This window comes from Neoarius graeffei, chromosome 6 (genome assembly GCF_027579695.1).
Source record: "Neoarius graeffei isolate fNeoGra1 chromosome 6, fNeoGra1.pri, whole genome shotgun sequence".
Lineage (NCBI taxonomy): Eukaryota > Metazoa > Chordata > Actinopteri > Siluriformes > Ariidae > Neoarius > Neoarius graeffei.
In genome coordinates, this window is record NC_083574.1 from 70,332,175 (window position 1) to 70,348,140 (window position 15,966).

Sequence of the window (15,966 nt, forward strand, 5' to 3'; positions counted from 1 at the left end):
AGCTAGATTTATTGGTATTAGCTAGATTTATTGGTATTATTTTTATCGCGTTCTATCCGCCATTGCTGATAATGTGTGCCACGTCACACGTCACGTGGTGCACAAGAAGGGGAACCTGCCGATGACATCACGCGCGGAAATTAAAAGGGTAGGTGACTTTGGTCGCAAAATTAATATACTTGTCGTCAAAAAATTATGTTTGATATATAATTTTGAAGCTAAAAGATTTCTCTATCTAGTGATACCGTTTATATATGTTGTCAAAATATATTGTATTTTATGCCAGACAATACATCCAATGGTGGAATGGCACTTTAAGAGAATGCCAGTTGTGTGCAGAGCGTCATCAAGGTAAATGAGGGTTACTCTAAAGAATCTAAAATAAGAAACATTTTGTTTTTTAACACTTTTTGTTTATTGCAATTTCATAAACATTCTCGGTTACTTCATAGTTTTGATGTCTTCAGTATTGTTCTAAGTGTAGCAAATAGTCAAAATACAAAAAAAAAAAACTATGAATGAGTAGGTGTGTCCAGACTTTTGACTGGTACTTTATACACTGCAACCCCGTTATAACGAACTCTTTTACTACGAACTTTCGCACATAACGAACAAAGTTTGTATCCCCCACATTTAATAACAGTGTGAGTTAGGAGTCTTTTTCAAAAAAACATCACTGAGCCATGTGTTTAGGGCTAGTAAAGAGGTAAAACAATTAATCAGTGGTCTCAAAGTTTAGGGGAATAAAAGGATACGAGGCAGAGAATAGGAGGGTACAATTAAAAAGGCTGAAGCCCTTCACTGTGAACCATAGGCAAGAAAAATGGAAAACTGGGGTTATCTGAAACACAGTTTCAAGGCATTTGGGGAGGAATTTCCAATTTATTGTAAACAGCAAACTAGTCTGAAGTGATGGTAATCAATGCTAAACATTTTAATAGAACTGCCATATAGTAATGAATCAAAGAAATTTGACAATGCATATGTTATTTACCAGCTGGGAGGTCTGTATCGTGAAATACCGTGACACAGGTCTTGAAAGTACTGACCAAGGCCCTCTGGGTTGAGGTCTTGATTCAAGGCCGAGGTCACGGTATTTCACCATACGGACCGACCTTAAGCTGGTAAATAATATATTTATTTTTTTCTTTACCAAATTCTAACAGAAAACGAGAGCGCCCGAAAGGGAAAACCGAGCTGAGGTGATCCGCCATTTTGAATCCTCATTCACGGCTGTAATGCAAATTGCTTTCTCCTCAGTATACAAGTGCACTTCCATGGCAGGGAAAAAAAAACTACATTTTGCCACCTATGTAGTCCCCTATTTATACAAATAGGAGTCATTCAGGATTCAGCCATGTTTTTGCTCGGTGTTAGCAAATTACAGGTTTTAGCTTTCTCCTGAAATGTTTTCTTTTATTCCTTCTTCCTCAGGGTAGTAAAACTCGCTCTCGCTGTGAAGACTGTCGTTATCACTATCCATGCTATAAAATTAATGCTATTTTCCTGAGAAATGCTGGCAAAAATTTATAAGATTTTTGATAATCTTATAAATAAATCTTATTTAAAAAAAAGATAAATGTTAACAAAAAATTCTACTATGTTTTTTTTGTTGTTGTGAATGAGCGAGTCGCCAGAGGTCCATAACCGGGGTCCGTACCGTAGGATACGGACCCGCTCGCCAGCCAATCAGAGCCCAGGATTTGGACTGCGGAAAAAAAAAAAGTTGTTTACAAAATCAAGCAAGTTACAATAACTTTATTTTGTAAACATCAAAAATATGTTTTGTATAGTCAAATTTCTTTTTGATTCATTATTCAATTTCTGAACAGTCTGAGTATTGATCTAATCCTAAAGCTTCTATAACAGTGTCTGTAGTGATCTGTCAGGTACTGAATTTGATTCAGGTTGTTTACGTGTTCTATCTTCCCCTTTATCCTTCTTTTCTTTGAAAGGAACTGCTCTGTTGCCTTTTGCACAAGTCTGTTCACTTCATATGAATTCAAATTAGGTCCAAATTATATACACTGCTCAAAAAAATTAAAGGAACACTTTTTAATCAGAGTATAGCATCAAGTCAGTTCAACTTTTGGGATATTTATCTGGTCAGCTAAGTAGCAGAGGGGGGTTGTTAATCAGTTTCAGCTGCTTTGGTGTTAATGAAATTAACAATAGGTGCACAAAAGGGGCAACAATGAGATGACCCCCAAAACAGGAATGGTTTTACAGGTGGAGGCCACTGACCTTTTTTTCCACTCATCTTTTCTGACTGATTTTTCACTAGTTTTGCATTTGGCTAGGGTCAGTGTCACTACTGGTAGCATGGTGTGGTACCTGGACCCTACAGAAGTGGCACAGGTAGTCCAAGTCCTCCAGGATGGCACATCAACATGTGCCATTGCCAGAAGATTTGCTGTGTCTCCCAGCACAGTCTCAAGAGCATGGAGGAGATTCCAGGAGACAGGCAGTTACTCTAGGAGAGCTGGACAGGGCTGTAGAAGGTCCTTAACCCATCAGCAGGACCGGTGTCTGCTCCTTTATGCAAGGAGGAACAGGATGAGCACTTCCAGAGTCCTACAAAATGACCTCCAGCAGGCCATTGGTGTGAAATGTTTCTGATCAAACAATCAGAAACAGACTTCATGAGGGTGGCCTGAGGGCCCGACGTCCTGTAGTGGGCCCTGTGCTCACTGCCTGGCACTGTGGAGCTCGATTAGCATTTGCCATAGAACACCAGAATTGGCTGGTCCACCACTGGCGCCCTGTGTTTTTCACAGATGAGAGTAGGTTCAACCTGAGCACATGTGACAGACGTGAAAGGGTCTGGAGACACCGTGGAGAACGTTATGCTGCCTGCAACATCATTCAGCATGACCGGTTTGCAGTGATGGTCTGGGGAGGAAGAGACAGACCTCTACAGGCTAGACAACGGCACCCTGACTGCTATTGGGTATCGGGATGAAATCCTTGGACCCACTGTCAGACCCTACGCTGGTGCAGTGGGTCCTGGGTTCCTCCTGGTGCACGACAATGCCCGGCCTCATGTGGTGAGAGTATGCAGGCAGTTCCTGGAGGATGAAGAAATTGATACCATTGACTAGCCCCCATGCTCAGCTGACCTAAATCCAATAGAACATCTCTGGGCCATTATGCTTCAGTCCATCCGATGCCACCAGGTTGCATCTCAGACTGTCCAGGAGCTCAGTGATGCCCTGGTCCAGATCTGGGAGGAGATCCTCCAGGACACCAGCCGTCGTCTCATTAGGAGCATGCCCTGATGTTGTCAGGCATACATACAAATGTGGGGGCGAATACAAACTACTGGGTACCATTTTGAGTTGCTGCAATGAAATTTCGGCAAAATGGACTAGCCTGCAGCATCATTTTTTCGCTTTGATTTTCGGGGTGTCTTTGAATTCAGCTCTCTGTAGGTTAATAATTTTAATTTCCATCAAATGATGTGGCATCCTTTCGTTCCTAACACATTACCCAGTCCATATCAGGAAAAATATCCAGCATGATTTTTTTTTTCCCCATTGAGATCTGATGTGTTTTCAAAGTGTTCCTTTAATTTTTTTGAGCAGTGGTATATAAAGCATGTGATATCCCCGTTGTATTAAGGAGGTTCAGTGTTCAAAAGATTTTTCAAATATTTTGAAAAAATATATGAATTAATTTCACAGTATTTTCATTTGGCATTGCACTTTTTAAGTTATAAGTGAATCTGTATTCATCTGACAACGAGTGACCGTTCTTGCAACAGCAACTGTACAAAAGCAAATATATTATAAACTTGTGTATATATTTATAATTTTAACGATTACTGTTAACATTAACTGCATGACAGATGTCAAGTCTCGATATGTGACTCCCCTCCAAGGATACGTTGCATTCTGTCGCAAGTCAAAATGTAAACAATGTTAATGTGCCAAGCATGTTGAATGAGTGGGTTTGACCCAAAACAGGCCATATACAATAATGGGATAGCGATCGACATTTATTTATAATTTTATAAATGCCTGGAGATGGCTTCTCAGCTATTTCCAGGCACATTTTTCTCATCTTCAAAGGCCAAATTACACTAGACATTAGTTACTAAATTATATTCAATTTGTAATATAATTACAAGAAAATCTCAGAAGTTTCAAGAAAAGCATGCTTAGTTATACCCAAGAAAACAGTAGTACAGACAGGTCAGTTCCATGTCTAGAAAAAAGTATGGGGGGCAAGGGTGTTCCAGCTGGTTACAACTTACTGGTACTCATATATAGGTACTATAATAACACTCATGAAACATTTTCAACAATGACTATTTTTATACTATGCTTATAATAAGTCTATAAGAATAACAAAATTATTCTTACATAAGAGATAAATTTTGAGTACGAGACTCCAAGTAACTTTGGAACAAAATAACTTTTAAAATGACTCAAAATTAGACATGGTAATATATCATTTGGCATTCAGACTAAAATCTGCTGCACTAGAACTTAGAAGAAAACACCACAAAAGAAAAACCAATCGAAACTGAAAGAGTGAAAGTGATCATCATGCCGTTACCATGGGAATAGTCTCTTATGAATGTGAGAGTGGGAGCTCGGCGCTCTGACTCCGGTGTGACTGAGTAAGGGGACAAGTTTTATGTTTTCATCTAATTTAGGTAATTTAAAAAATGTATATTATTTGGCAGTGGGCGCATATGAAAGTGTAAAGTATTAAGTTTCTGTCAATATGTTTATCATGCTTGTATTATAACTTGTGAAGATATTTATCTAAATCCATATTTATCTAAATTCATTCTAAACCTGTCGAGCTTCACCGGAGAAGCTCTCGACCTCAGAGGGTTAAAATACGATGGAAAAAACACTTTGTCAGGGTCCAAAACGTGTAATAGTCTATTTTCTTTTAACGTTAGTGGTATACCTACCCAGCTGATAACAGCGTTGCGTGGTGTTATGCCAGAATGCACTGCTCCTCGCTGATGAGAGGTGTGACTTGTCAATCATTGAGACCGTCCGTGATCAGTCAATCACAGGCCGTGTTACGACATGATGTATTCACCCAGTGTAACATTTGGAAGAAAATTAGACCCATATTTTTACCATTTTTTGTGGACCATCCGGTTTGATGCTTTTGAAATACAGACAGACAAATGTGAAAATTGCTGGTAAATGTCCGCCGGTCCGGCCTTATTTCCCATATTATGTCGATGCATGAAGTTCCTGCGCCCTGTTAAAATCCAACAGGACTCGCCCAACTCGCTTTTCAGTGCATTTGTGTCACGAGCGAGAAAAACCTATTGGACCTTCTATTAAATATACCAGAAACTCTTCAGCTCAGTCCCACATAATTTTATTTAAAAAAAAAAAACCTTATTAATTAAATAAAAACGGTGGGCATATCTCGGCATCTGCAATACTAAAACTTTTTTTCTATTTATTTATTTATTTATTTATTGGGGGGGGGGGGGGGGGGGACGCGTCGGGTGCGCACCCCCTTAAATCCGCAAGAGGTATTTCATTCGGTAATCATAGTGATAGCTAAAATGAGACTAACCCGTGATTCGAAGCCTTTTTGACAACCAGGTATCTAACATGCCACTCCACTTCTTAGTTGCCATTTCTAGCCATATGGTAGCACAGCTCAATCACAGTACATGAAACATTGTCAACACCTTTTCAGACAATCAGATTACATCTTAGTTACAGCACATGGCAGCATAATGGCTGCCTCTGTTTCCTACGGACGTGTTAGTATTTGGCCAATATTTAGTTGAATAAAATTGTTTCGCATCGCACGCTGCTCAGTTTTGTACTGATATATAAACAAAAATATTTTTTGTTACTTGGTAAAAAATAGGCAGCAGCAAATCCTACTACAGACAGCGATTTGCTGCCACTGACCGGCTACTTTTGAGACCTCTGAATAATGATGTAATCATGATTTGGTTCATAATCGGTATCCAGGAAAGGCTTAATCTTTGAGGAGCAAAGATGGACCAAGCACAGAATTTGTCGTCAAATGCATGAGAAAATTATTGAAATGTTTAAAAACAATGTTCCTCAAAGAAAGATAGAAAGGGATTTGGATATTTAACCCTCTGTGGTGCATAAGATCGTTCAACGATTCAAGGAATCTGGAGCAATTTTATTGTTTAAAGGGCAAGGGCACAAGCCTAAGCTGAACACCTGTGATCTCCAATTCCTCACACAGCACTGCATCAAAAGCAGTTATTCATCCATAGCTGATGTAATGATATGGGCTCAGGATTACTTTGGCAAACATTTGTCAAGCACTGCAGTATGGAGTTACATCCACAAATGCCAGTTAAAACTTGATTGTGCAAAAATGATGCCTTATGTTAAGCGCTGTTGACTTCTCTGGGCTCAGAGGCATATAGGATGGACCATCACATAGTGGAAACATGCATTATGGTATGTCGAATCAGTATTCCACGTCTTTTTTGGAAGAAGTGGGCACCGTGTGCTCCGAACCAAAGATGGAAAGGACCATCCAGACTGTTACCAACAAGAAGTCCAAAAGCCAGTGTCTGTCATGGGACAGGTTTGTCTGTTCCCTTGGCAAAGGTAACTTCCACTTCTGTGATGACAGCATTAATGCAGAAAAGTACACTGAGATTTTGGAGTAGAGGGTACCGGTCTCCTCTGTTCCCAAGAGAGAATGTTTGGCGAATTCTGAAATGGAAAAATACGACAATGACAAACCCTTACTGTTGCATAACTTAAGACCTGTTTGCAAGGAGAATGGGACAAAATAACACAAACGCTTCATCACTTGGTGTCTTCAGTCCTTAAACATCATTTAAGTGTTGTGAGAAGGAATGGCATAAGTATAAAGTGGTAAATACTTTACCATCACACCTTTTTTTTTTTAAATGTGTTGCAAGAATCAAAATTGAAGTGTTTATTTAAAAAAAAAATCATGAGGTAAAACATCAGATAATGTGCTGTTGTATTATTTTGAGTGCAGTTCAGGTGAAAGATTATTTACAAAGCATTAAATTCAGTTTTAGTATCAGTGTCAACATACTGTCCAAACTTTTTCCTGATTTGGAATTGTAAAATCAAAAGCAATGGTCGGGGTCAGTAGGGTATCCACTACTTGGGTAATGAAAAACAGAACAGGAGGGTTAAATGCAGTGCCTTGGGTCAGTTGGGTTGTCACAATAATGATCTGTCATTAAGTGATTTGTAAAATTATGATTTGAATTTTTTTTGTTTGATTATGGTTGTGTGTGAAAGCTGTCTCAAGGCCACTGGCCCAATAGTCAGGCTAACAGTGGCCTTAATAAATCACTACACTGTGCTTAAAGGGCATACGTAAACACAAATGTACAAGTGGCCCAGAGCAGTGGTTTTAAAATACATTTTCTTTGCGTGTGCGCCTGTTTTATCCAATTATTTCAGGCCACAAGCCAAATCATCTACAACCAAGCGGCATCAGTCTCAAAAGGGACGGAAACAGAGGAAGCAGGAAACATCGGACGAGGATGAAGATGACGATGATGAGGAAGAGGATACTCCAAAGAGACAGACGCGACGAAGGGCAGCTGCTAAAGTTAGGCAAGAGCTCACTGCTTTTGTTTCCTTGTAAACTGTAGTCATGGGCACACTCTAAAACTGCATGTTGTGTAAGTATTTATATTTGTAAAGTGGTAAGCTTGAAGGCCATTAGAACAATTACAGCTTTCTAATTTTTAAAATTTTTGTGCATCTAAAAATTTTATTCTCAACATGAATATATAAATGTGCATATTCATAGAAGTGGAGAAGGTGCAATGGAGGGTAGAACATATGAAAGATTGTTCTAGCTGTTTGTACAATTTCATTGCCTCCTTTTATTATCTGCTCCCATTTGTTCTTTAATATGGCCAAATAATTAAGCATGCATGTCATTATGATTGATGAGCAAGAGATGTTTGTGGAGCTTTTTTTTTTATAAATGAGTGTCTGCTGACTGCAGTTATAAGGAGGATCAGCACGATTTTGAAACTGACTCTGATGACCTGATTGAGCTGGCAGAAGGGCCAGAGGATGTGCAGGATGATGACAGTGAGACCATTGAGAAAGTCATGGATGCCAGGATTAGCAAGAAAGGAGGTGAGTCAGTTTCCTTGTTTCTGGATTATATTTATTGAATGGGTTGGAAGTTTGTATGTCACCCTCTCCTTTTAAGGACTGGTTTGAGAAGATTTGCCTCATTCTCATCACTTGTTAATTTTTTTTTTAATTATTATTTTTTGCCATACTGCCAAGTGGGCCAGCCTAGTAGAGGCATTTTCATTGACTGCCTGAATGACCGAGTCCCATTGTTGAAACACTCGTGTGACTAATTAAGTTGGCTGAATTTCAGTCTAGCTAACTTTAGCTAGCAAGGAGCGAGCAGTACCAGGGACATTCTGTGATAAACAGGCATTTTTTTGCATTTGTTCTCAAACTAGCCCACTTTGGTGTCATTTTGGGGTAGCTGGAGTATTGTAAATTAGCTCACCTCCATGTCATTTTAGGATATCAGGGAGAGGGGTAGTTTGGCTAAAGTTGTCATTTTGTGTAGCTGTGTGTCCTTGCTTCAATTATTATCGAAGATAATACCATATTAAATGAAGGGGTGTGAGTACATACTATACTACAAATGCATTTGTAGCTACATACTGGTGGTATTTATTTCAACTGCTGTGTTTACTTAGATGAATGCATACCATATAATTTACCCATCAGACAATTGGTAATTTGCCTTTGTTGTGGTCTCACAGCCATGAACACAAAACTTGTGGTTTCTTTTTACACCACACATTATTTTGAAAAAATCTAAATATAAAATGCATATAAATGCTTTTGTTTCAGAAAATACTGGTGCAATGCAGTGTCATCGCAATAACACTGGGCTCAGTAAACTATATAGCTTCACCCAGCATAACTGGTAAAAATGCCTGTGGAGTTAAAGATAACGCTGCAATGAATGCAGTACAGCGGACACTTCACAAAATCGAAAAATAAATATAGCCACAAGTGGTGATGAAGGACCCTTGCACTTCTGGTGCTATGACCAGGTTAACACAAGACAACAGTTAAGAGTTTGTTTTATAGGAAGGATGCGAAATGCCTCCTGACATTGGTAAATTAACAATGCTGCTCATGTGTTCTAACCACATAAACCATCATGGCAAACCCTTGTCTGGAATGGGATTAAACTTCTGTTGTGTCCTTGCTTATAAATGTGGCAAAATTATCATGTACAATATCTTAACATTTCCCAGCTACACCACACAATATGCCCAAGTCATTTGCTGAGTTTTTGGCAAGCACAAATATTACTATTAAGTTCGTGTTTGGATTCATCTTTAAACAATATAAATATCAGTGTCATGATACTAATTAAAACTACAAGAAAAAGGAGAACCTTTTAACATACACTACTGTTCAAAAGTTTGGGGACACCCAGACAATTTTGTGTTTTCCATGAAAAGTCTCACTTTTATTTACCGCCATAAGTTGTAAAATAAATAGAAAATATAGTCAAGACATTTTTCTGGCCATTTTGAGCATTTAATCGACCCCACCAATGTGATGCTCCAGAAACTCAGAGGCTGTCCACACGGCAACGGATTCAGGTGAATCTGATAAAATTGTTTATCGTTTCGGCCTGGCGTCCACACGGCACCGGCGTTTTGGGTGCCCCAAAACGATATTTTTTGAGAACGGGTTCCAGAGTGGAAAAATCTGGCAAAATGTTCACACACAATAAGAAAATTAAGTTATATAAAACTATGCACACTAATAAAAATAATTTGTACACACAGAAGGCACGATTTCCTCGTGTAGTCGCAGCCATCATCATCTTGTTGTTGTGTGTTTGTCCCTGTGAGTGCTTCACGCTGGGTAGAAGAAGGGGTTTATGCGCATGCGTCCTACTTCTTCTATTGTTCTGGTGTCTCCGATGGGACCGTCTTACAGCGCACGTAGAGGTGTGGCATGTGTATTGCATCGTTTTTAGCAAGCGTTGCGTTGCCATATGTACCTGATATTTTACTGATCTGTTGCCCATGTGGACGCGATATTTTTTTTTAATAAAATCTCGTTGTCGTGTGGATGTAGCCTCAATCTGCTCAAAGGAAGGTCAGTTTTATAGCTTCTCTAAAGAGCTCAACTGTTTTCAGCTGTGCTAACATGATTGTACAAGGGTTTTCTAATCATCCATTAGCCTTCTGAGGCAATGAGCAAACACATTGTACCATTAGAACACTGGAGTGATAGTTGCTGGAAATGGGCCTCTATACACCTATGGAGATATTGCACCAAAAACCAGACATTTAGTAGAATTTAGCTAGAATAGTCATTTACCACATTAGCAATGTATAGAGTGGATTTCTGATTAGTTTAAAGTGATCTTCATTGAAAAGAACAGTGCTTTTCTTTCAAAAATAAGGACATTTCAAAGTGACCCCAAACTTTTGAACGGTAGTGTATAAATCTCATTATGCTCAATGACTGCACATACTGACACCTAATGTTTACCCTTCACCTGTTCATGTAACCTGCAATAGTATCATAACCCCTTTTATGTATTGTGTAAATATGCATCTGAAAATTATTTACTTCCATCTATGATGGTAAAATGGATGTAATATCTCATTTTCAGACATTTGTCTTTACGTGTGCAAAAAAAGTCAAGAGTTTTAAACATTGGAAGTATCAGTTTTTGTGTATCAACTACAAGGACACAGTTTGTGTAAAACACATTACTCAAATTCTAAACATTTTATGCAATTAAACTTTCATGAGTGAATGTGTAATGAACTAACACCTCTCTTGTATGACGCATCACACTCCACTAATTACGTCATTTCTCGTGTCAAATTTAGATTCTCAACCATGCTTTCATCATGCAGCTTAAATTCTATGCATGTCAGGAATTTTCTTGTTTTGTATGTATGGTTACTTACTTAAAAATGCTTGTCTAATATAAACAACATAAAATCTGCTTATTCTAAGTACCGTATATCAGCTATTCTTAAATCAGTAGACAGATAGATAAATAAATTAAGGCTATTTGGCAATTGTCTGCTTCTTCTTACCCTGTGAGGTCGAAGTTATCTTTTCCTATTTTTTTCTCCACCTGGTCTCCTTGGGAAATCAGAATGTGTTTCAGTTCTGAGCCAACACTACACGTACCCAGTCAGAAACGTGAATTGAAGAACAACTACTTTATCACATGTACACTTGTGAAATTCCTCTCTGTATTTAACCCATCTGAAGCAGTGAGCACACATGCACACATACACATGAGCAATGAGCACACACATACCCAGAGCAGTGGGCAGCCATGCTACAACACCCGGGGAGTAGTTGGCGGTTAGGTGCCTTGCCCAAGGGCACGTCAGCCCAAGGCCGTCCCACGTTAACCTAACTACATGTCTTTGATTGACAGACTCATCAGGGGACAGCTAACAGCTATGCTAACATGGAAAAATTGATAAATAATCACAGAAAACATTCAATAGCAGCATTATTTTTTGTCACATATGACAGAGTGGACCTCTAAAATTCCAGTCAGCGCTTGAATATTCCCAAGCGCGCCTAGCACTGTTTGGCAAGCTCCTTGGCTATGCTTCATTAGCAAACCGCACGGTTCACATCTGCAACCAGCTAGCACCAGTAGCTAGCCCTGACTTATTCCGAGAAAATGGTGGCAACAGCACATCCATCAACTCTGTAGAGTTAAGAGTTTGTTTTTAATTAGTCAGTGAACTAGACTGCTGAATTCACAAAACTGCTGCTAAACATGCTATAAAAAGTATCATATTTCAAATGAGCAGACCCATGACTTCATGTACTGACCAAGTCTGACATGAAGCTGATGAACCATCTTCATATGAGTGATATGAGTGAAAAAGACATTTCTTTTTGTTGCCAAATGGTGGTGCAACATCAGGCTGTCACTCTGGGCATGTGGATATCATCATAACCAATAACCTGTGACGTTTGAGCCATATTAAGCAATGCATAGAGAATTTGAGACACTTCCTGTTTTGATGGCAAGACATAATAAATAAATTAATTCTGTCACCATTTTAACACCTTGCAAGATATCAAAAATCCCTTTGCAGTTTAACATGAGCAATATCTTTAAGGTCAAGATCAAGGGTTTTTTACTGTCATTTCAACCATTATACAGTTGGTACTGTACACAGTTAAAACGAAACGTTTCTCCAGGACCATGGTGCTGCATTAAACATCACAGGAGTACAAATCTACAAATAACAAAAAGTGCAAGCGTGCACTGAGTGTAAACGTTGCAGACGATAAACCACATAAAGTGCAAACAACAAGGATAGTTCAAAAATGACAGCTAGCACAGACAGTACATTTGCCAACCAATACCCGTTACTGTTAATGTGCGGAACGTTGAGTGTGCATTTCGAGGTAGTATATGTAAAAAGAAATAAATAGATGTAAACATTGTGTATGTGATGGGCATTGTAAACATTACTGTTCACTGTGCAAAGACTGCAGTGGGAGTGGTGTGATCAACAGTCCTTGTGTCTCAGTCCAGTCCCTCAGAGTTGAGGGGTCTGATGGCATGTGGAAAGAAACTGGAACCGAGCCTGACTGTGAAGGCCGGAATGCTTTGGTACCTTTTTCCAGATGGCAGGAGGGTGAAGAGATTTGTGTAAGGGCTGTCAGGGCGGCACAGTGGTGTAGTGGTTAGCACTGTCACCTCACAGCAAGAAGGTTTTGGGTTTGAGCCCAGCGGCCGACAAGGGCCTTTCTGTGTGGAGTTTGCATGTTCTCCCTGTGTCTGCGTGGGTTTCCTCCGGGTGCTCTGGTTTCCCCCACAGTCCAAAGACATGCAGATTAAGTACAGTGGGGCCACTGTATTTGGCATAAGCTGTAGTGGTTTCCCAGCCATAATGTATGTACATATACAGTGCTCAGCGTAAATGAGTACACCCCCTTTGAAAAGTAACATTTTAAACAATATCTCAGTGAACACAAACAATTTCCAAAATGTTGACTAGACAAAGTTTAATATAACATCTGTTTAATTTATAACGTGAAAGTAAGGTTAATAATATAAACTTGGATTACACATTTTTCAGTTTTACTCAAATTAGGGTTGTGCAAAAATGAGTACACCCCACAACAAAAACAACTACATCTAGTACTTTGTATGGCCTCCTTGATTTTTAATGACAGCACCAAGTCTTCTAGGCATGGAATGAACAAGTTGCCGACATTTTGCAGCATCAATCTTTTTCCATTCTTCAACAATGACCTCTTTTAGTGACTGGATGCTTGATGGAGAGTGATCAACTTGTCTCTTCAGAATTCCCCATAGGTGTTTGTTTGGGTTCAGATCAGGAGATATACTTGGCCACTGAATCACTTTCACCGTGTTCCTCAGAAATCCAACAGTGGCCTTAGATGTGTGTTTAGGATCATTGTCATGTTGGAAAAGTGCATGACGACCAAGGGCACGGAGTGATGGTCGCATCTTCTCTTTCAGTATAGAGCAATACATCTGTGAATTCATGATGCCATCAATGAAATGCAGCTCCCTGACACCAGCAGCACTCATGCAGCCCCACATAAGGACACTGCCACCACCATGTTTCACTGTAGGCACCATGCATTTTTCTTTGTATTCCTCACCTTTGCGACACCATACAGTTTTGAAGCCATCAGTACCAAAAACATTTATCTTGGTCTCATCACTTCAGAGTATAGAGTCCCAGTAGTCTTCATCTTTGTCAGCATGGGCCCTGGCAAACTCTAGGTGGGCTTTTTTGTGCCTGTGCTTTAGGAGAGGCTTCTTTCGTGGACGGCATCCATGCATGCCATTCCTCTGCAGTGTACGCCATATTGTGTCACGGGAAATAGTCACCCCGGTTTGTTTTTCTACTACTTTTTAGATAACTGCAGTGAACTTGCATGCCGATTTTCTTCAACCCTTCTCATCAGAAGATGCTCCTGTCGAGGTGTTAACTTCTGTGGACGACCTGGACGTCTCTGTGAGATGGTTGCAGTTCCATCTTTCTTAAATTTTTGTACCACTTTTGCTACAGTATTCTGACTGATGAGTAAAGCTTTGCTGATCATCGTGTAGTCTTCACCTTTGTGGTGTAAAGAAATTATTTCCTTTCTCAGGTCTTGTCATTTCTCTTCCATGTGGTGCCATTGCTGACAGCATGAAATGGGAAGGGGTTTTCTTTACATAACACCCTTCTATAGTCAACTGTCTGCTGGACACCTGTGTAATGACTAATTAGACTCACCTGTGATTTGTATTCTTGTTAAATTAGACATTTGTAGTCTACAATTTAGCTTTGCTCCAGAGACTTTCAATGGGGTGTACTCATTTCTGCACCACCCTAATTTGAGAAACTGAAAAACGTGTAATCTAAGTTATATTATTAACCTTACTTTCACATTATAAGTTAAACAGATGTTATATTAAACTTTGTCTTGTCAACATTTTGGAAATTGTTTGTGTTCATTGAGATATTGTTTAAAATGTTACTTTTCAAAGGGGGTGTACTCATTTACGCTGAGCACTGTATCTCACTATGGCAAAGCTAATGAAATTAAATTAAAAATTAGGTGCGTGGGGTCATCCACAATGCTGGTAGCTTTCCAGATGTACCATGTGGTGTAAATGTCCTTGATGGAGGGAAGAGAGACTCCAATGACCTTCTAAGCTGTCCTCACTATCCGTTTTAGGGTGTTGCAATCCGAGACTGTGCAATTCCCAAACCAGATGCAGCTGCTGAGAATGCTTTCAATAGTCCCTCAATAGTAGTCTCTCAGTAGTAGAATAGTGTGAGGGAAGAGAGATGGGTTTTCCTCAGTTTACATAGGAAGTAGAAATGCTGCTGAGCTTTCTTGGCTATGGAGTAGAGGTCTGCGCGGGTCGGATTTTTCAGTCCCGCTCCCGCCTGCGCCCGCAAAGAATTATGATTTTTCAGTCCCGCTCCCGCCCGCGCCCGCAAAGAATTATGATTTTCAGTCCTTATAATAATTATTATTATTTAAGTAGGCTAATCATTTAAGTATGCGCTCTCCTGTGGTGCGTCTCCTATGAATAATTAGTGTGAAAGGAGAGATGGATCGCACTCTTGAACTTATTCTTTTAGTTACATTTCTTTTCAGTTGTTTTTAGCAGCAGGAGGAGACAAACGTTTTGGCTGTTGCCTTCGTCAGTGTCTATAATAATAATAATAATAAACAATAAAAAAAGACAGGCGAGCATGTAATTCCAAGTGGAAATTTGGTATATTTATTGTTCAGCCATACAAAACATTAGGCTAACCCAGTTTACATTTGTAAAGCATTTCTAACTAATGTCCGATTTCAGGACTCTTGACTTTTTAACAGTAAATGTACCTCTTTTTAAAGCAGCACTTACTTTTGAAGCACTGTGAGCTTCAGTAAAGGAGCTCTGCTCTTCTGCCATGATCGGAGATCTCAAACACGGAAGAGGAAAGGAATCAGAAACGTACGAGAGTTATTTATCCTCTCCTGGATCAGAATCAGAATTCTGATGACCAGCTCATCTAAGGCCACATCCACACGACAACGGCAACGTGATGTTATTTAAAAAAAATATCGCCTCCAAATGGGCAACGATCAGTAGAAATCAGGTCCATATGGCAACGCAACGCTTGCTGAAAACGATGCAATACACATGCCACACCTCTAGGGGCGCTGTAAGACGGTCCCTTCGGACACACCAGAACAACCCATACGAAAAAGAACAGTAAAGAACTTATAAGAGTTTACCACTGTCTTAGTAGTAAATCCTTATAAATATAAATAAATATATATGCCATGTATGATTTACTCCTGAAAGTGGCCCATTTTGCATTTTCCTCATACAAATTTTTTATGAAAATCTAGTATGTATGAAGTGAACATTGTGCATGGTTTTTACAGATAATGTGTATGA

General features: G+C 39.4%; 1 protein-coding gene across 1 annotated transcript in view; it reads left to right on the top strand.

Moving 5' to 3' along the window:
• chd2 (chromodomain helicase DNA binding protein 2) overlaps nucleotides 1-15,966 on the top strand; it is a 221,237-nt gene that overhangs the window by 86,683 nt on the left and 118,588 nt on the right. The window contains exons 5-6 of the mRNA XM_060924378.1: nucleotides 7,428-7,583; nucleotides 7,984-8,120. Coding sequence (XP_060780361.1) covers nucleotides 7,428-7,583; nucleotides 7,984-8,120 — 293 coding nt within the window. The remainder of the gene's footprint in view (nucleotides 1-7,427; nucleotides 7,584-7,983; nucleotides 8,121-15,966) is intronic.